The sequence below is a fragment of the Puma concolor genome, chromosome A1 (genome assembly GCF_028749965.1).
Source record: "Puma concolor isolate L17-30 chromosome A1, mPumCon1.1.hap2, whole genome shotgun sequence".
Classification (NCBI taxonomy): domain Eukaryota; kingdom Metazoa; phylum Chordata; class Mammalia; order Carnivora; family Felidae; genus Puma; species Puma concolor.
The window spans coordinates 46,759,861-46,780,517 of NC_141667.1; the positions used below are offsets into that span (position 1 = coordinate 46,759,861).

A 20,657-nucleotide genomic window follows, 5' to 3' on the forward strand; every position below is an offset into this window, starting at 1 on the left:
TGCTGATAGCTCAGAGCCTGTAGCCTGCTTCAGATTCTGTGTCTCCCTCTCTCTCTGACCCTCCCCCACTCACACTCTATCTCTCTCTCAAAAATAAATAAACATAAAAAAAAAAATTTTTAAAGATACCTTTGAGCTTAGCTTCTCCAACCACTTAGTTTTCATCAGCTGGGGGGGGGGGGGGGGGGGAGAGAAAAGGCCTAGAAAAGAAATGGGATTTGCCCACATCACATGCATCAGAGTAAGAATCAGACCTGTTTTCTCAGACTCCTGCTTCATTGCTTTTCCCCTACATCACACAGCCTCCCATTAAATCCTTGGGAATAATCAGGTCCTGCTCCTTAACTATTCTATATCTTATGACTCAACACAGGAAATGTAAACAATGTGAACACAACTTGCAGAGAATGACTACAACTACCAAACAGATAAGGATTACTTGCCTTTTTAAAATAGTTTATTTATTATTACGATCTCCTTGAGCACAGAAACTAGGTCTTTTTCATTAGTATTTCTCCAACACTTAGCAATATAAAGTTTACTTAACATATGTATATTTATCAAACACCTAAATATATTGGGCTAGCTTCTATAGATAGGACCATCAATGGTGAGCATTTACTATGAGCCAGGGACTTCCCAAGACCTTTGTATGCATTAACACATTAAATCCTCAAAAGAACCCCACATCACCCTATCTCACAGCTAAAGGAACCAAGGCATAGAGAGGTTAAACAACTTGCTCAACAACACAAAGAGACAGTAGATCTGGGATTTTAAGGACCAATAAAGCACAGATCCAGCTTTGAAGAAATTTAAGGTTTAGGATGGGAAGTAAGATACACGCATTAAAAAAAAAAATCAAAAATAACCTGTGATAAATTTATAAAAATACATATGTATAAGGTTAAGTGAATAAAGCAAAGTGCTCAAGAACATAGACAGTGTGTTAACTTTTATATAAGAAGAAAATAGATCTGCTTATCTTCAAAATCTATCTACTTATCTAAAAATAGAAACACAAGAAGGATATGCCAGAAAACAAGAAAGTTAGTATTAGAAAGGAAAAGGGAGTGGATAGGAATTGTTTAGTTTTGACTTTTAGAAGCATAAGCCTCTATATATTCAAAAATTTAATGGAGGGGGAAAGCAAATAAATCATAAATTCTTTTCATAGGTTGGCTTTATAGTAGGTAGGCATGGGCAAAGCAATGAAACTATTTCAGATGCATTATAGAATTGAGGAAATAAGGGAATGTGCTAATGTCGGGAGACAGGGTTATTATTGTGGAAGATGAGAGATACAAATCTGTAATGAGGAAAGGCAAGGAAGACTCCTGTAGGGACACACTGAAACTGGAGTTAACAGCATAAATTCACGATCTCTAACATATGTATGTGTGCACATGTGCAAATATTGGGGTGTGTGTACTTAAGTATATTTCCTAGCTCTGCCCACAGGACCTGGAGGCAAATATACCCCAATATCAATGAGCACACCTAGCACCCACGTCTTAGCCTGTAATACTAAAAAGGAGCTATGGCTCCCTGAAGAAATGGATGATTCCAGGGCTAGAGTACAGAAGGTACAAGAGGAGTCCAGAATATGGTTATGCCAGAAAATAAGGAAATACTCCAAAAAATGGTAAGTGCATGTCACACAAGAGTCAGTTTGAAGGTCAATTTGAATCCCAAAATAATTAAGGGCAGTAATGAACTATAAACCAAAGGGAAAAAACAGAATTCCATGAGATATTAAATAACAAATAGATAATAAATAAATAGAAGAAGGAAGAGCTCTTAACTATAGTAGAATGCCAAAAGCCAACTGATAAATAAGGAGCAAGTGTTGGGGTTAAGAGAAATCATCATTTTGCAACCATCACAGTAAACACTGGTGCAGCAAGAATCATGGATAGATGCTAAATCTGGAGGGACATTATGATGAACAGCAGGATATTTGTTGGTCTTAAAATGTCTACCCACAGAAAGTTTATTAGCAGTAAAAAATTCGTAACCATACAGTGAGAAATCAGACAACACATCATTTTAAGGGGAAGATGGGCATTGTGTAGTCTAGGAAGGATATAAAACTGCTTATTAAGTCTCTTGCCTGGGAATGCATAACATGACTTTAATCATAAGAAAACATCAGACAAACCCCAAATCAGGAATACTCCGTTTTTATACAGGGGAAAGCGGTTTTTATTTCTCATCACAAAAGACAAAGAAAAGTGAGGAACTACCACAGATTAAGAGACTCAAAGTATATGACAACTAAATACAATTCGTGATTATGTTCTGGCTTCAACGTTAGAGGGAAAAATAGGATATGAAGGACATTGTTGGGCCAATTGCCAAACCAGAATGTGGACAAGAGATTAAATAAAAATATCTTATCGATGTTAAATTTACTGCAGGTGATAATTACTACGGTTACCTACAGGAATATCCATATTCTTAGCAGATACATATTGAAATATTTATGAGTAAAGGGCTATCATGTTTGCAATTTATTCCCCAAAATAGTCCCAATAATAACAACGTGTGTATGTGCATGTGGTGCATGTGTATGTAAAGAAAGGGAAAGGACGGGGGGGGGGGGGGAGGAGAGCGAGAGGTAACAAGAGAACAAATGCTCAAACACGAATGATTAAATGTATAAATTATATATATATATGTTAATAATAGGCATATTTGCATAAAAGACATACAAATTTCTTTGCATTATTTATGCAACTTTTCTCTAAGTTTGATATTATTTCCAACTCAAAAAAAAAACACTATGATACAAGCTAAAAAGTGCTATAGTCAAGCGCTGTAGTGGAGATGAGGAAGATGAGCTGCCTGGGGGGTGACTGCATAGCTTGGGGAGTGCAGCCTTTTCATTGGGCAAGGAGAGTGAGATAACAAAATCAAGCATCACATTCCTTACCCTACGGTATGCAGGTGACTGTGGTGGCTATCCTGGCCAGGAAGCAATGTGCATCTGCTGCTACCTGGTCCAGAGATGTTTCTGGAGATTGGGAGAGGTGGGTGAAGAGATGGCAAGCAGCCCGAGACCAAGTGGATCGTGTCCCATGAGCTGGACTGGCAAGTATGCTCTATGAGTACTGCTCTGGAAACAGGCGCTCCCTACCCACTTTGACTAATGGCCCTCCATGTTTCATACATGTAAAAACAGCTCAGGCATCACCATCAAAGACCCAGGCATAGGCCACGGAAGGCTCATTTTCACATGCTAACTGGTCACTGGGCTCTGGGAAATCATTACCTTCCATCCAGCCCTATAAAGGCAGAGGCCACATTCTATCATCCTTGGATCACTCAGAGCCCTGACAACAGTGAGGCCTCCATAAAGGCGAACCCACTGGTATCACGAAGGCCGGTGAGTACTGCCAACACTGTGACCTGATTTGAGCTTTCAAATAAGCAAGTGTTCCAAATGAAAACAGGTGAGGATGGCAGATGTGGGGGGCAGGCAGGGCAGATGTGAAATTTGCATGTTAACCTGTGAGAGCAGGAGGCAGGCAGAAGGCACAGAACTCAGAATACAGCTCCCAGTTTGGTGACATCCTTGCCAGAAAGTTATAACCTTACATTCTTTATCCATTAAATTGACACAAGTAAAAAAAGTGAAAATCACCAAGCATAACTTACCCTGGTAAGCTTCTCAGGTTTGGAGGAGACATGAAGCTGGGAAAATAGCTCTGTTATCTCTTTGGTAAAGTCTTCATCCCCTAAACAAATAAACAAACAAAGAAAAACACAGAGCCATGTAAAACCCTGCAGAAAGACTGACAGAGATGGGCGGAAAGGGGGAGGCAGAGGAGAGGCAAGGGAGGAGCCGCAGCAGCACCAGGAATAGCAACAGCAATTTACATGAGCACGGTGCTCTGGTGCTTACAGAATCCTTCTACATGCACCAACAAATTCTCCCAATGGGCTTGTAAAGAGGGTCATCATCCCATTTTAGAGATAAAGAAACTACGACTTGGAGCGGCTATTTCTCCTAATAGCAAATACTAAGAGTCAAACCTTGGCCTTCCCACCCCAGTTCAAATCCAGTGCTCTCTGTTCTATTCCAGAAGTATGAATGAGAACAGGTGAAATCAGAGTACTAAGCAGGTACCATGCATGTGCTTCAAAGAAAGTGGACTTCAAGTCGGGACATAAAAAATGGGTACAATTTAGCCAGGAGAAAAAGAAGAGTTTCAGGTAGCAAAAACAAATACAAAGATCATGACCGCACGTTTAATATATCTGGGAGAGTCTTAATTTCAGAGAGAGAAGAGAGATAAAAGTGAAGCTAGAAAGTTAAGTAGGATCTAGGCAAAAGAGGGCCTTAAAACCTATGGAGAGGGGCGCCTGGGTGGCGCAGTCGGTTAAGCATCCGACTTCAGCCAGGTCACGATCTCGCGCTCCGTGAGTTCGAGCCCCGCGTCAGGCTCTGGGCTGATGGCTCAGAGCCTGGAGCCTGTTTCCGATTCTGTGTCTCCCTCTCTCTCTGCCCCTCCCCCGTTCATGCTCTGTCTCTCTCTGTCCCAAAAATAAATAAACATTGAAAAAAAAAATTAAAAAAAAAACCTATGGAGAGGAAATCAAACTTTTTACTGAGGTAGTGAGGAGACATTGAATGATTTTAAACAGACACAGATTATGTCCAATTTAAATTTTAGAAAAAGCCACTTTGGCTCCCGGGTGGAGGTGGGAATAAGAAGGAAGGCAGAAAGGCTGAGGTAATAATCCAGAGTCCAGGTAAGAAATAATGATGGATAAGAAGAAAGGGAAGAGGAAAGGGATTCGAGAATGTTGGAAGGATGGTAAGAAAGCTGTTGGTTAAATAAGCCTGGTAAGATATGATGGGGAACACATAATACTTATATTTGAGAAACATACAAGCAAATAGTTATATTAAAAAAAAAAAAACAGAAAAACAACACATCCAAATGGCAGGAAATGCTATTTTCTGCTCTACTCATCTAAATCCTACTTCATTTTCTCAGACCAAAGTTTCTTGTAACCACACAATGTAGGGAGAACTCTTATTTATAGAAATCTTTTAGCACTTACAATCTACAGAAGTGTTTCTTAGTCACCAGTTCATGGTTTACTAGGGCAAATCATTATTTCTTCATACCTGTTTTCTCCCCAAAACCCTTAGAAAAAAAATTCCATCTTGGTTCTTTTATCTCCATCTGCTATCCTTTTGTCTTCTTGGTGCTCAAGGCAGAAAATGCAAATGGTCTGGTGATCCCAGGTACACTATAGTTTGGGGAAAGTTGATCTCACTAAATATTACAGCTGTAACCTATGTAAGTCCTCTACACAACTCCTAATCAAATCCTACTATCTAAAAACCTAAAGTCTGACAGGCATTTTGTTTTCCTAGCAATGCTCCTAAATTATTTGGGAGCAAGAGAGGACTCTGAATCCATGCTAGGATGCATGTACCTCAAGGGGTTCAAGAAATAATCCAATTGGAGTACAGGGGGAAAACAGAACTTTTATTTATAGATATTTGTCTCATTTTTTTAAAAAAATTCTAGGGGCGCCTGGGTGGCACAGTCGGTTAAGCGTCCGACTTCAGCCAGGTCACGATCTCGCGGTCCGTGAGTTCGAGCCCCGCGTCGGGCTCTGGGCTGATGGCTCAGAGCCTGGAGCCTGTTTCTGATTCTGTGTCTCCCTCTCTCTCTGCCCCTCCCCCGTTCATGCTCTGTCTCTCTCTGTCCCAAAAAAATAAATAAACGTTAAAAAAAAAAAAATTTTTTTTAAATAAAAAAATTCTATTTGAGGATATACTTTAAAATGTAAATATGTTATTACAGTATTACATGTGTGTAATTTATAATCATCAAATATACATACATTAGTTCTAAGTGCTCAAAAAAACTTACTGCTTACTAAGTGTTGATCAAAAAACATTTGGAGGTGGCACCTGGCTGCCTCAGTGGGTAGAGCACGTGACTTGATCTCAGGGTCATGAGTTCGAGCCCCACAATGGGTGTAGAGATTACTGATAAAAAATAAATACGTAAAAAATGTTTGGACGGGCGCCTGGGTGGCTCAGTTTGTTAAGTGTCAGATCAGGTCATGATCTCTGTTTGTGGGTTCGAGTCCCACAACGGGCTCCTTACTGACAGTTCAGGCCCCGGAGCCTGTTTCAGATTCTGTGTCTCCCTCTTTCTCTGTCCCTCCCCCATTCACATTCATTCTCTCTCTCTCTCTCTCTCTCTCTCTCTCAAAAATAAACAAACATTTTAAGATCCTGTCATGTACTCCCTACAGACCTGAGTATGAAAAGTAGTTGCTGCATTAGAATAAAAGTGCGAGGATGGGAAGGAGGCAGGGCTAGTGCTCTGGAGGGACCCTGGAGAGGCTGGGGTCTTCTCCTGCTGAGGCAAAGGGATCAGATGCATAAGACAGAGGGGCAAGAGCTAAGGATGCTGACAGAAAATGAAGATGACCAATGTCACCAGAACCAGATTCTGTGTTTTTCTCTCCCCTCCGCTACCACCATTTTGGTTTTGTTGTTGTTGTTGTTGTTTTTAACATCTTCATTGAGCTGTAATTAAATACCAAGGACAGTGTTGCATTTTCATCCAAAACCACTGGGGAAAGCTGTTGGGAATAGCACTACACTGCTTTCTTTTCAGAGTCCTGATCTCTGGCAAACAGGTAGGGGAGAAAAAAGTCATAGATACAAATCCATCTGTTCAGAAACTCCATTAGAGTCCTCAGAATGGTATTTAAAGATCAGGTTTTCTGATTACTATGCAAAGCCAGATGTTGACTAAATTGAACAAATACTGTTAATGGTACTATGTAAAAATAAATTAAGTTTATAAATAACTGGGGATTGCCACTCTAGAGCTTAGTTGAGAACAACAGAGCAACTTAAGTAAATCAAGCTTAATTTAGGGGTTTCCTGCTAAGTATAGACCTTCATCTATTTACTTATGCCATCCTAATCATGAAAATAGCAGCCACCATTTATTGAGTGCTTACTATGTGTCATATATTAAATATTTCATTAGGCCTTATAACAAGCTGAGAGGAATTAGCATCCTCTTATAGCTGATAAAACAGAAGTTCAGTGTTAAGTAATTCTCCAAGGTCACACGGCTTAGGAAACAGCAGATCTTGAATTTGAACCCAGATCTAACTCCAAAACCCATCCTTTATAAACCCACCATTCTATACTGAATTCTCAATGCTGCAGGTAAGATTTAAAAACTTATATTCAAGAGCCATTTCATATCAGGACCAGTATCTTTACATAGAGTGTATACTAAGAGGTTATATAACCAGCCAATTTTACTTCTTAGAATGCAGTGCAGAACACAAATGGGAACAAAAAAGAAAAAGGCTCTCTTAGTATAAAATCCATGCATTCCACTTTACTTCCTTCTCTCAAAAGAAAGACCCTAAGACTCTCACTCAAAGTGCCCTGCTTTCAGTACACAGCTTGAATATGGCTAGTTAACGGTTTTCCACCAGATTAGATACAGAAAATGAGATTCAGGGGTGCCTGGGTGGCTCAGTCAGTTAAGTAGCCAACTCTTGATTTCAGCTTAGGTCACGATCTCACGGTTTGTGAGTTCGAGCCCTGCATTGGGCCCTGTGCTCACAGCGTGGAGCCTGCTTCGGATCCTGTCTCCCTCTCTCTGCCCCTCCCCAGCTTGCATGTGCATGCATGTGCACGTGTGCTCTCTCTCTCTCTCAAAACCAAATGTTAAAAAAAAAAAACTGAAAATGAGATTCAAAGGATATTAGAAATACAAGCTGATAATGAAGAGAATTAAAAGATGGACATTCAGAAGAAAATAAAGATGCACACAATTCTAAAAAGTAACAGAGACATTTCCAAAAGCAAAGCAGTTTAGATAATTTAATATAGCAGTTCTCAAAAACATTTTGGTCTCAGGATCCCTTTACACTCAGAACTTTTTGACAACTCCAAAGAGTCTTTTATAATGTAAGTTATAGATCTCAACATTTATCATATTAAAAATTAAAATTAAAATGTTTGAAATACTTATCAATTGTTTAAAAATAACAACAATAAACCCACTACTTGTTGACATAATTTTTAAGAAAAACTGTATTTTCCAAAAAAGAAAACTTTTAGTGAGATGAATGCCATTGTTTTATATCTCTACAAATCTCTTTGATGACTAGCTTAAAGACAACTGGATTCTTTTGTCTGCTTTTACATTTAATCTGTGGTGATGTGTTGTTTTAAGTACATCCTACTCTGAACAGTCTGTGACTGCAATCTTTTTTTTTTTTTTACTGCAATATTTAAAAAAAAAAGAAAAAAAGGTGTTCCATGAAAAAAACAGCTACTTCAGCTTACAACTTAAACAATACCAGTGCTTTTCCTTGAGACTTCAGTATGTATCACACAAAATACGAAAAGTAATATATTCAAGGGTCAAGACTTAATAAGATTAACAATTGTTGGGGCGCCTGGGTGGCGCAGTCAGTTAAGCGCCCGACTTCAGCCAGGTCACGATCTCGCGGTCCGTGAGTTCGAGCCCCGCGTCAGGCTCTGGGCTGATGGCTCGGAGCCTGGAGCCTGTTTCCAATTCTGTGTCTCCCTCTCTCTCTGCCCCTCCCCCGTTCATGCTCTGTCTCTCTCTGTCCCAAAAATAAATAAACGTTGAAAAAAAAAAAAAGTTTAAAAAAAAAAGATTAACAATTGCTACATGAGAACAAGATTACATGAAAGTGGCAGGGAATGCATGGTGGTGAAAATACAGTATTAATACATTTCGGTGCCACTGTCTTGATTTATGTTAAGAAGCCAGTAATTTTACCCACCACTGCTTTTGCACCATCAGTGCAAATGTCAAAATGATACATTTTTTAAACAGAAAAGAAAATAACGTCTTGGTATTAGTATGCAGAGTTTTTTTAATCATTTTATTTTTTTTAATATGAAATTTATTTTCAAATTTATCATGCAGAGTTTTGACTCCTGGATTCCCTGAAGAGATCTTAGAGACCCAAGATTCTGCAGACCACACTCTCCAAAGCACTGATTTAATCTACCACATGGGTGATTGGCCCATGTGTCTTGATGGACCCTGAGGGAATTTTTCGAATCACTTTTAATATTTGTTAACTGATTGCTTCATTAAAAGGAAAAAGGGGGGCGGGGAGGCAAAAACCTACACTCATTAGATTCTACTAAAAAAGTAGCATGTAAGACATATTAGAAACATTTCCATCTAATCTTTAAAATAAAACTCTCTGGGGCGCCTGGGTGGCGCAGTCGGTTAAGCGTCCGACTTCGGCCAGGTCACGATCTCGTGGTCCGTGAGTTCGAGCCCCACGTCGGGCTCTGGGCTGATGGCTCGGAGCCTGGAGCCTGTTTCCGATTCTGTGTCTCCCTCTCTCTCTGCCCCTCCCCTGTTCATGCTCTGTCTCTCTCTGTCCCAAAAATAAATAAACGTTGAAAAAAAAAATTAAAAAAAAACTCTCAAAGGTTAAGATTCTGTTGACTAGAGATTATGCTTTACGTAAACAAACTTGTTTCCTGATAATTTTGCAAAAATGAGTAGCTACTACACTTAAATTTGGAGAATATGCAGATATTAAAAATATGGCACACACACACAAAAACTTTTGAAAATAAAAAGACAAATTATCACCTGCATTTTGGATAACTCCCAACATACATGCCTGAATTCAAGTTGAGGACAGGGATCACAGGAGTCAGAGAGGCACAGAAGCAGTATCTAGGGATATAAAACTCATAGGGATGACCAGCCAGACTGAGGCACGAATCTAACAAGGGAAACTCTCTAAACAAAAAAGCAGGCAGAGATGTGAGCTACAAGATTAGACCTGGAGAAGCCACAAAGATCTTGGGGGTCAAGGGCAGAGCAGAGGGGGAGTGGGACAAAAATATGCACATAAGGCCGACTGCTCATATCAATGCCTGGTCAGGGGCAAGGCAGCAAAAAAGTAAAGTCAGGCTAGTATAACTGTAGAGAAAATAATATATTTCAAGAGCAATACACTGCATATAAACATGCTACACGCTTTCCACTCAAATGCTGGATTTTCATATTACCTTTTTTCTCTTCTTCCTCTTCCTCACAGAACTCTGCTAGGGAAAATGCTTCCTTGAGTTGCTCCAACTCATGTTTTAGAGTCTCTAATTCTTCTCCACTTAGAGAATTAAGAATAGATTTCACCTGAATGGATATAAAATAAAAAAGTTGTGAGACTACAGAAGAAAAATAAAAACATTTTCAAGTGGAGAAGAGGCCAAATTAAAATAAAAATTATGAGCTCACCAGCTGATACAAACTATTCCTTAAGAATAATACAAGAGGCTAGTCATTACATAAAGGTAGGGAGAACTTATACTTCCAAAATAATATAAGCCAGAAACATCTGGAAATTATTAGTGTTTAACAATGGCTGATAAATTAGGGGGAAATGAAACAGTCTTGAATCAATTAAAAACTAACAGGTAACCATATCCAATTGGCAGCTTAAGCCAGGGAGACTACCAAAAAAAAGAAAAAGACCAAGGCAAAGGAAAAGTAACGGATGTGCTATTAAAACTTCTTTGTTAATCTGTCTTCCTTTTGTTTAAATTTTGAAAAGTAACACTTGACTCATTCTATTTGTAGCGGTTAGTTCAAACATTGTTTGTTTGTCTGTGTTGGTATAGTATTTTCAAAGAGTCTCAAGCCTCCATGAGAAATACATTTCATCTTCCAACTGTGCAAAAAGAGACGCAACTAGGCAGCACTCCTTTGCTTGGAGACCAACCATTTGAAATTTGGGGTTTGGAATTACCTTCATCTCACTTTCTCGGGAAAGCATCTCCAGAGCTTCCAGATGCGAAAGGCCTTGAAATTCATCAAAGAGTAGCCCATAATGAGTTTTCTTGTCTGTTTCCAAGGCAACCTCATTGGAGGTCCATAGCTCTTCTTTCTCCTTTGCCTCTCGTAAAACCTGGCAAATAGATGGAGGATTACACTGCAGCAAGTAATGAGAGCTCAAGGGTGAGCTCCAAGAGCTGGGGGAAGCAGAGCTGAGACAGGAACCATACAGAACACTGCCCTTTCCTTCCTGGCACTGCAATTCAAATCTGATCGGCTAAGGAGCTGCTGGGAAATAAAAAATGATCACACACAATTCGAATCTGGACAGGGTAAATAACACCCAAGGAACCAGGTGTTTCTTTGAAAGTGCTTTAAATATTAATCTACTCAACAGCTCTGAAAGGGCTTGTCATCTTCTACTGCAGTGACAAGAGGCCCTGCAGAAAATAAAGAGTAGGGAAAAAAGAACTGGGCATTTTTATAACCGTTAGAGCTCTCATCCCCTCACCCAAAAAAAAGCCTTAATGAATATATCATTGAAAAGTTTTCAAAAGGAAAGAAATACTAACAAGGTCTACTACAGGCAAAAAATACAGATCAAAACAGACACATTAAATACACAGGTAAAGACAAATGGTACCTGAGACAATGTAGAATTCCGGTTCATCAGACCCTTCGTTCTTTTAAATCCAGGATCCCCTTCTGCTATTACATCCATTGTCTTTTTCCCAATGAATTCTAAGGCATCCAAACCCCCACTGATTACGCTCTTTCCCTAGGAAACACATGCAACTTCATTGCAAGAATACTGAAAAAAGACATCTGCATGGTTTGATTATATAAAATAGTGGCTAACAATACCAAGCACTGTCAAGAATATGGAGCAACGAAAACAATCATCTACTGCATGTGGGAATGTAAACAGATACAACCACTGTGGCCAGCTGTTTGTCAGTACTCAACACAGATGTGTACAGAGGTTCATGAAAAGACGTACAAAATGTCCATGGCAGTACTATTTGTAAAAGCTAAAAACTGGAAACAACCACAATACTCACCAACCATGGAATAAATAAATGCTGTACAGTCACATAATGGAATACAGCAAAGAAAACGGAATACACCATACAAACTACACGATGAAGAAATCACACAAACATAATGTTGAGTGAAATAAACCAAGTACAACAGAGTCTATACCGTATGATTCCATTTATGTAAAGTTTAAAAGCAGGCAAAATTAATCTGTGATGGTAGAAGTCAGGATTGTGGTCACCATGGGCAAAAGGAAAAATCAGAGATGGTGAGGAGAGGGCACAAAGGGAACATACAATGTACCATCATGTTGTTCCTTAGTCTGCATTCATGCTGTGAAAATTCAACTGAGCACTTAGGATTCCACTTTTCTACATGTTTTACTTCAATAAGAAGTTAAAATTAAGTACTAGTTATCTGTTCTCATGTAAGAAAGACATTAAGTTTCTGATAAAATCCTTTAAAAAATGTTTCCAATCGTCTACAGTTACTCAATTACGGGAAGAATATTTTTGTAAAGCAGAGTTTCTAGGCCACCAATCTCAGAATTCATAGTCCATAAAATATTATGTACATTGCCTCTCTATTATTCTTCATCCTCTGCTCTGTCCTTTACTTCTTTAAAGAAAGTTTCCAAGTAGCTCCACTCTACCTCTAAGATCAAAGTAATTGATCTTCAGCAATTTGGACTCATTTAAGAGTAATCAGTCCTCATGGCTTTTCAAGAAAAAGAGGGAGAAAGAGACAGAAACCCCCTGTGTTCAGAGAGGTGGAGTCCACCAGGCATTTTACTCACTGTGGTCTGAACAGCAGTAGAAATGGTTGAGAATACACCAAATGGCCCAGTCAACGGGGAGGAGTTTGCATTATCTTTGGCATTTGTCTGTCCTACAAGAGGAAGGGGATGTGTAAACAAGAAGGGATGGTCTATAAATAGTTTTTCTTTATCAGCATGTATGAGACTTTAAAAATTAGATCCTGCTTCCTACACACAGGATAGCCTTAGCCCTTTTTGTTTTATTATTTTAAGCTACTCATTTTTTTTTAAATTTTTTTTTTTTCAACGTTTATTTATTTTTGGGACAGAGAGAGACAGAGCATGAACGGGGGAGGGGCAGAGAGAGAGGGAGACACAGAATCGGAAACAGGCTCCAGGCTCTGAGCCATCAGCCCAGAGCCTGACGCGGGGCTCGAACTCACGGAGCGCGAGATCGTGACCTGGCTGAAGTCGGACGCTTAACCGACTGCGCCACCCAGGCGCCCCTAAGCTACTCATTTTTAAATGAAAACTAACATGGCTTTTCTTCATCTTCATTTCATTTAAAAAATAAAATCTAGTCTTTTGAACAAACTACTGATATATGTCATAACACACTATATACTGTATGATTCCATGTGTATGATCTTCTGGACAAGGTCAAACTTTAGGCAGAAAACAGATTAGTAGTTGCCAAAAACAAGAGTAAGTGATGGGAGTACCACAAAGGGCCATGAGGAGTCTTTTGGGGGGTGATGAAAATATTCTTATATTTTGATTATCTATACAGATTAAGGAAATATTCTATACTGTGTATCACAGTGGACTGCAAGTATATTGTGTAAACAGGACTGTATGTTCATCAAAACACATAAACTGTATACTTAAAAAGAGTAAACTTTACTCTTATAAAGATGTAAATTATATATCCACATCTAATTTACATTTAATTGGTCATACAAATAAATCATAAAATCCATAAATCTAACTTTCTAAAATATGGCATATTTTAAATTTTGTCCTAGAAAAGTATGCATATTTGGGAGAAAAAAATGAGATGATCAAAGAGAAGAGTGGGAGACAATAAAGCCCCTGAGAGATGGAGAAAGCAGTATTAGGGCCTGAAAAGTTTTCTATTTTCTTGTCCTAGGCCATCTTGATCCCTGGTTCAAAACTCTTCCCTTTGTGGCTTAAGTGAGAGTACAATGATCAAAACAGGTGTCCAAAATTAAATTTCACCCTCATAAATATTCAAACACAAAAAAATAAATCCCCAAACGAAACACATTAAAATATTTTTTGTGCCACAACAGGGTCCAACTCAGCTAACTCTTCTTGGGGTCATACTCAATTGTGCCAAAAACAACACTAAGCAACTTTTATATTCTACACTCATGGCCTTATTTAATGTTTGTAACCATCCTTTGACATATAAAATATCATCCCATGTCAGCAAAGTGGTTAAAGAACACAGACCTGTTAGTCAAAGTCCAATCCCCTTTCTCACCAGTCCCATGATGCCCTGAATATCAGACACTCAATAAATATATACCGAAGAACAAGCTCAACTGTTCTATTTTGACCCATGGTTCTAGGGCTTAATGTTCCCACATACTGACCTGTTGCACACTGGACTTCCGTTGAAATTTCACTGGGACTAGGAATTCCAAGAGAAGTCTCTGCCTTCTCAATGACATTTGAAATACCTTGGCCTAATGAGAAAAATGGGAACATTTTTATGCCTGAATACTACTTACTATTAGTCACCAAAACTGAAGAAACAAACCTGCAGATGGTTAAAATCACCATAGCCATAGACACGCTATCTTGACCATACGTAACTAATGTTTGGGAGTGTAATCTTAACAAACAAACAAACAAAACAAAACGACAAACTTGATTCAGTACCACCACAGATAGTTTCATATTAACAATTCTTGGTCAATGAGAAACTCTAAGTAAAGAATGCTAATGAGAAAAGGCTGCTGCAAACTCTGGGTGTACTATAAACTAGCCTATCCTTCCTGACCAATTTTTAAACTATAAAGCCCTTAAGTAAAGATGGAAGAGGAATTATCAATAGTCATTTTTAACACAGATCTATAGCAAAACACACGCAAAAGTTAATAAAATGATGGATGACCTTACCTACTGTAGCTACTGTAGCTGAGGCTGAAGAGAGTAAGGATTTGCCCCAGCTGCCCCAATATCCCCATCCAGTCTGAGGTACATCTTTGGAAACAGTCTCCTATTCTTCCCAGTAGGCAGAAAAACAAAAGGCAAAAGAAAATGGAAAAGTAGAGAATAAGAGAGTATATAGGCAAGGTATCTAATTATTAGCCCAACATACAGATGAACAAATACATAACATTTAGCTAAACAATCATATTGCTTGGTGGCAAACTGAGGAAGGCTTAGTCAGTTGAGTGTCCAACTTCTTGATTTCAGCTCAGGTCATGATCTCATGGTCCTGAAATGGAGCCCCATGTTGGGCTCCACACTGGGCATGCAGCCTGTTCAAGATTCTCTCTCCCTGTCCCTCTGCCCCTCCCCACTGCGCACATGTGCGCTCTCCCTCTCTCTCAAAAAAAAAAAAAAAAGGGGCGCCTGGGTGGCGCAGTCGGTTAAGCGTCCGACTTCAACCAGGTCACGATCTCATGGTCCGTGAGTTCGAGCCCCGCGTCAGGCTCTGGGCTGATGGCTCAGAGCCTGGAGCCTGTTTCCGATTCTGTGTCTCCCTCTCTCTCTGCCCCTCGCCCGTTCATGCTCTGTCTCTGTCCCAAAAATAAAAAAAAATAAAAAAAATTAAAAAAAATGTATTGCTTGGCTGACAGATGTATGTTACCTGCATTTAAGCACCATGTAGCAAAGGCAACTACTCCTAAAGGTATTTGTAAAACTGAGAAAATTGTGTTTTATGGCTTTCAAAGAAAAGAAATAGGTAATCTTAAATTGGTTTTGATTCCACATCCCTTTCAGCCCAAACTTTTATTTTTTTTTAATGTTTATTTTTGAGATAGAGAGAGGCAGAGCACGAGCAGGGGAGGGGCAGACACAGAGGGAGACACAGAATCGGAAGCAGGTTCCAGGCTCTGAGTTGTCAGCACAAGCCTGATGCGGGGCTCGAACCCACGAACTGTGAGATCATGACCTGAGCTGAAGTCAGAAGCTTAACCGACTGAGCCACCCAGGTGCCCCATTAACCCAAACTTTTAATTCCAATGTTTTAATAAACACTTTACTTTGCCTGCAGCCTGTGATGCCTCAACAGGGAGAACTTCTGAAGTCTCAAGATCGATGGAAGGTTTGGATTCTGGTCTTTTCCGAGTGAAAACTACAGGTTCCGATTTATCCTCTGGCTTGACACTTTGGTCAGCAGACTCAGAACTCTTGGCTGGCTCATACTTCTCATCTTCAAGGATGGAGGTTGCTTCAGTTACCACTGGAGTTTCAATATCATTTTTATCCGACATGACTAGATCATTGCCTGGTAAAATAAAAGCCAAAGGAAAAATTAATTCTATAGGGTTTTTTGGTGTAAGTTATTTAAGCTTTTTATCTTGAGATTATCATAGTCACATGCAGGTATAAAAAATACAGACAGATCTGAATATCCTCCACCCAGGTTTTTCCAATGGCAACAACTTGTGTAACCACAGTGTAATATGACAACCAGGAAACTGATACAACCCACTGACCATATTCAAATTTCATCAGTTTTATAGACACTCGTGTATGTGTATTCAGTTCTATGAAATTTTATCATATGTACAGATTTGTGTGACCATCACCACACTCAGGATACAGAACGGTTCAATCACAAGGATCCCAAGTTATCCATTTTTTACTGTTTATATACTTAGAGAGAGAGAGCAAGCAAGTAGGGGAGGGGCAGAGAGCAAGGGGGAGAGACACAATCCCAAGCAGGTTCTACACTGTCAGCACAGAGCCCAACGCAGAGCTCGAAACCTCGAACTGTGAGATCATGATCTGAGCCGAAATCAAGAGTCAGATGTTTAACCGACTGAGCAACGCAGGCGCCCCATAGGTTATCATTTTTTAGACACATCCCACCCCACCCTCACCAACCCATAGCAACCACTGATCTGTTCTCCCTCTCTACACAAGATGTTATATAAATGGATTCATTCCGTATGTAACCTTTGGAGATTGTTTTCACTCAGCCTAAGTCCCCCAAAATCCATCAAGTTACTGTGTCAATAGTTTCTTCCCTTTTTTGCTGAGTAGTATTCCTCGGTATGGATGTATTTCAGTTTGCTTAACCATTTACCCATCAAAGGATACCTGGGCTATTCCCAGTTTGGGTCTATTACAAATAAAACGGCTACGAACATCAACGTTCAGCTTTTTGCGGGAACATAAGCTTTCATTTCTCTGAAATAAATGACCAAGGGAACAACTGCTGGATCATACGTTAAGTACTTGTTCAGTTTTATAAGAACTGCCACTCTTTCCCAGAGTACATGTACCATTTTACATTACCACCAGTGATGTGTGAGTGATCCAAGTTTCTTAGCATTCTCACCAGCATTTGGCAGTTTATCTTTGAGCCATTCTGATAGGTGTGTAATAATAATCTCACTGTGGCTTTAAGCTGCATGCCTCTAAAGGCTAATGATTTAGAACGTCTCTTCATGTGCTTACTTGCCATCTGGATAGCCTCTTCAGTGAAATACCTATTTGTATCTTTTGCTCATTTTCTAATTCGATTTTTTTTTTTTTACTGTTGAGTTTTGAGAGCTCTTTATGTATTATAGATTCAAGTCCCTTGTCAGACATGTGATTTGCAAATATTTTGTCCCAGCCTGTAGCTTGTTTTTTCATCTTCCTCACAGGGTCTTTCACAGAGCAAATGTTTTTCATTTCAATGACATCCAATGTATCAATTTTTCCTTTTATTGACTGTCACTCAAAAATCTTAGTATTAACTATTTCTACTTAAACTTCTGAGAGATAAAATGATGAAATTTAAGCCATCAGATAGCATCTAAATCAAATCAGCTTTTGAATAACAATGTTAACCAATTCAGTCCCTTTCATAAGTACATCTCTTGGCAATTAAAGCCAAGATGCTACTGGTATTTTTACAAAAAGCAGATGCTGGTTTCCAAGATAGCCAAATATTCCCAGAGGAGAAATTAATGTATCTCACAAGTACATACTTATATACATACCAAAGCCTTAGGTATATATAAGTATTTATTTTATACCAGTATTTACTAATAGAGAATTAGACCCAATCCAAGCCATCAAAACATTTCTAATGTGCTAGAAAAGACACACATACTAAGAACTAAGGCAGGGGCGCCTGGGTTGCTCAGTCAGTTAAGCGTCTGACTTCAGCTCAGGTCACGATCTTGCGGTCCGTGAGTTCGAGCCCCGCGTCGGGCTCTGGGCTGATGGCTCAGAGCCTGAAGCCTGCTTCCAATTCTGTGTCTCCCTCTCTCTCTGCCCCTCCCCCATTCATGCTCTGTCTCTGTCTCAAAAATAAATAAACGTTAAAAAAAAATTTTTTTTTTAAAAAGAACTAAGGCAGCTTGGAAACAGCACTATAATGGAGATACACATAAAATACTAAAAGAACAGAGAAAAAAAAGTCTGCTGGAATCAGACAATATGATTCATGTACGAAGTCTCTGAAATAAGCATAGAATAGTGGTCACAAACTGGAATGACTGCTAAACCCAGCCTATAAATGTTTTTATTTGGCCTGCACAGTTTAAACATTTGTACTACTAATTGCTAACACTTAAAAATCAGATATGATATATATATGAATACAGATTTTCAACTTCCCTTAAAGTTGAAATATCTGGTAGCACCGGGCCCACTTTTGACATGGTAATAATTAGCTCAAGCCAAAGAGTTGCTGAGCCTTTTAGTCAAAATGTTATCTAGTTCCCTACAATCTCCACCTAAATCTACTTGACTCATTTGTTACCTGATTAGACCCTGTAGGCGTCTGAGCTTGCAGCGCTTCCCTTAAAGAGCACCTGGGATTGTGACAGATGAAGGTGTCAATGAGAAAATTCAAGGGTGTGGAAACAACACACAGGAAGAAGTGTGAACAGAATGGACATGGAACATGGACAAAAAAAGTAGTTAATATAGCATGGAGAATGATGGAAAGGCATAAGGCTAGAAAGGTAGATTTATACAACACCATGGAGCCTAGATCATATGGGTATATGATATACATACATTACACATTCCCAAAACACACAGAAAAAAAATTCAGATGCAACTACCCACACACATACAAGCCCACTCTGAAATAACCATTCGTTCACTTGCAAACATTTTTTGAGTACCTACTATGTACCAAGCTTTGGAGACTGAGAATTAATTTAGAAAATGGTTTCTACCCCATTTACTCCAAGAGCCTAACAGGAAAGACGCCACACTTGCTGCATAAAATTCAAGGCTTTGTGTACCTAAATATGTACCTTTTTTACACTATTCATTTCACTTTCCTTATGCTTTTTCCAAGGTACAACATATAACAATATATGTTTTTTAAATAGTATACCATATACAGTTGTCCCCCTTATCTGAGGTTTCAGTTACCTGCGGTCAACCACTGTATGGAAGCAAATGCTCCTCCTTCTGAGTTGTCAGGAGGTCAATAGTAGCCTAATGCTAGCTACATCACTGTGCCTGCATCCTTCACCTCACCTCACCTCACCACACAGGCATTTTATTTTTTTTTTTTTTTTTTTAAATTTTTTTTTCAATGTTTATTTATTTTTGGGACAGAGAGAGACAGAGCATGAACGGGGGAGGGGCAGAGAGAGAGGGAGACACAGAATCAGAAACAGGCTCCAGGCTCCGAGCCATCAGCCCAGAGCCTGACGCGGGGCTCGAACTCACGGACCGCGAGATCGTGACCTGGCTGAAGTCGGTCTCTTAACCGACTGCGCCACCCAGGCGCCCCTATACAGGCATTTTATTATCTCACATCCTGGAACAGGGCACCTGCAGATAAGGGGCAACTACTATACAGTATATATAACAAACATATTACATAAGTAATTTATATGATTTTATAAAAGACTGGAAAGACATAGTTCAAAACATTAAATACTGGTTATCTCTATTCTTTCACTTGTGCCACAACGACTTAATGAGCACCTAGAATTTGCTAGACATTTGGCTAGGTGGAAAGGCGCTGGCTGTTCACATTATCACTACCATCGCTTTCATTATTAGAATAGCTGTGCTATCCCTGTTCTTAATGGATTCATACTCTAACAGGAAAGGGAGGGGGGAATAAATTTCAGGTATACGGCACTGCACTATTTAATGTTTTTGTAAGTTTTCCAAACATCCTATAATGTGTTATTTTCAAAAGTGGAGTGAAAAGACTCCAAGAGCTGAAACATTGCAAGTAAAATTAAATGGCTGACTCATATTTCTTAAAAATATAAATGTACACATTTACATGTACACATATATAGATATATACCTCTCCCCATTTTCCCTGGAAACTTCCAGCCGCACAGTTACCAAAATGGAAAGGGTTTAGCTTAGCAGCTATAAGTACGGGCTCCGGAATTAGACTTTCTTCCAACTTTGGCGGGGGGGGGGGGGGGGGGGTGCGGTAACTGCGACAAAGTCAGTTCACCTTGCTAGCTGCGTCTCCGTTTCCTCAACAGTAACACAGGCTACAACACCTGCCTGGCAGGGTTCCTACAAAAGTTCCTCCACACGGGGTACGCGAAGGGCTCTCGGAACAGAGACTGGCACATAGGTAACAGTTGCTATTAGGACGGAGGCGGTGGTTGTGTCATTACTGTCATTATTAACACAGCTTTCTCTAGACGGACAGACAGCAGACGTCCTCACTTGTTCGCACACACAAGACCAGATCCCAAACCGGAGCTCTGGGATCAACAAGCACTCCCAACTTCTCCGACGCTGAAAACGACGAAGAGTTCCGCACACAAACATAGCGCTTCAACAACCAAAGCGCTTTATAGGCTCCGCGTCCAGCC

The 20,657-nt window shown here is 39.6% G+C and overlaps 1 protein-coding gene across 2 annotated transcripts in view; it reads right to left on the minus strand.

Annotated features, from left to right (window-relative positions):
- The window catches only part of FAM114A2 (family with sequence similarity 114 member A2), a 34,901-nt gene that overhangs the window by 14,038 nt on the left and 206 nt on the right, over positions 1–20,657 (minus strand). Inside the window, exons 1-9 of one of the 2 annotated variants that reach the window (XM_086699815.1) lie at positions 20,288–20,420; positions 15,885–16,129; positions 14,791–14,890; positions 14,262–14,354; positions 12,682–12,773; positions 11,491–11,625; positions 10,822–10,980; positions 10,085–10,208; positions 3,661–3,740 (exon numbers count right to left, since the gene is read on the minus strand). In XM_086699815.1, coding sequence (XP_086555941.1) covers positions 3,661–3,740; positions 10,085–10,208; positions 10,822–10,980; positions 11,491–11,625; positions 12,682–12,773; positions 14,262–14,354; positions 14,791–14,890; positions 15,885–16,115 — 1,014 coding nt within the window. In that variant the 5' untranslated portion in view covers positions 16,116–16,129; positions 20,288–20,420. Of the gene's footprint in view, positions 1–3,660; positions 3,741–10,084; positions 10,209–10,821; positions 10,981–11,490; positions 11,626–12,681; positions 12,774–14,261; positions 14,355–14,790; positions 14,891–15,884; positions 16,130–20,287; positions 20,421–20,657 lie in introns of those variants that run through there. The other variant, XM_025924560.2, reaches the window with a different exon arrangement.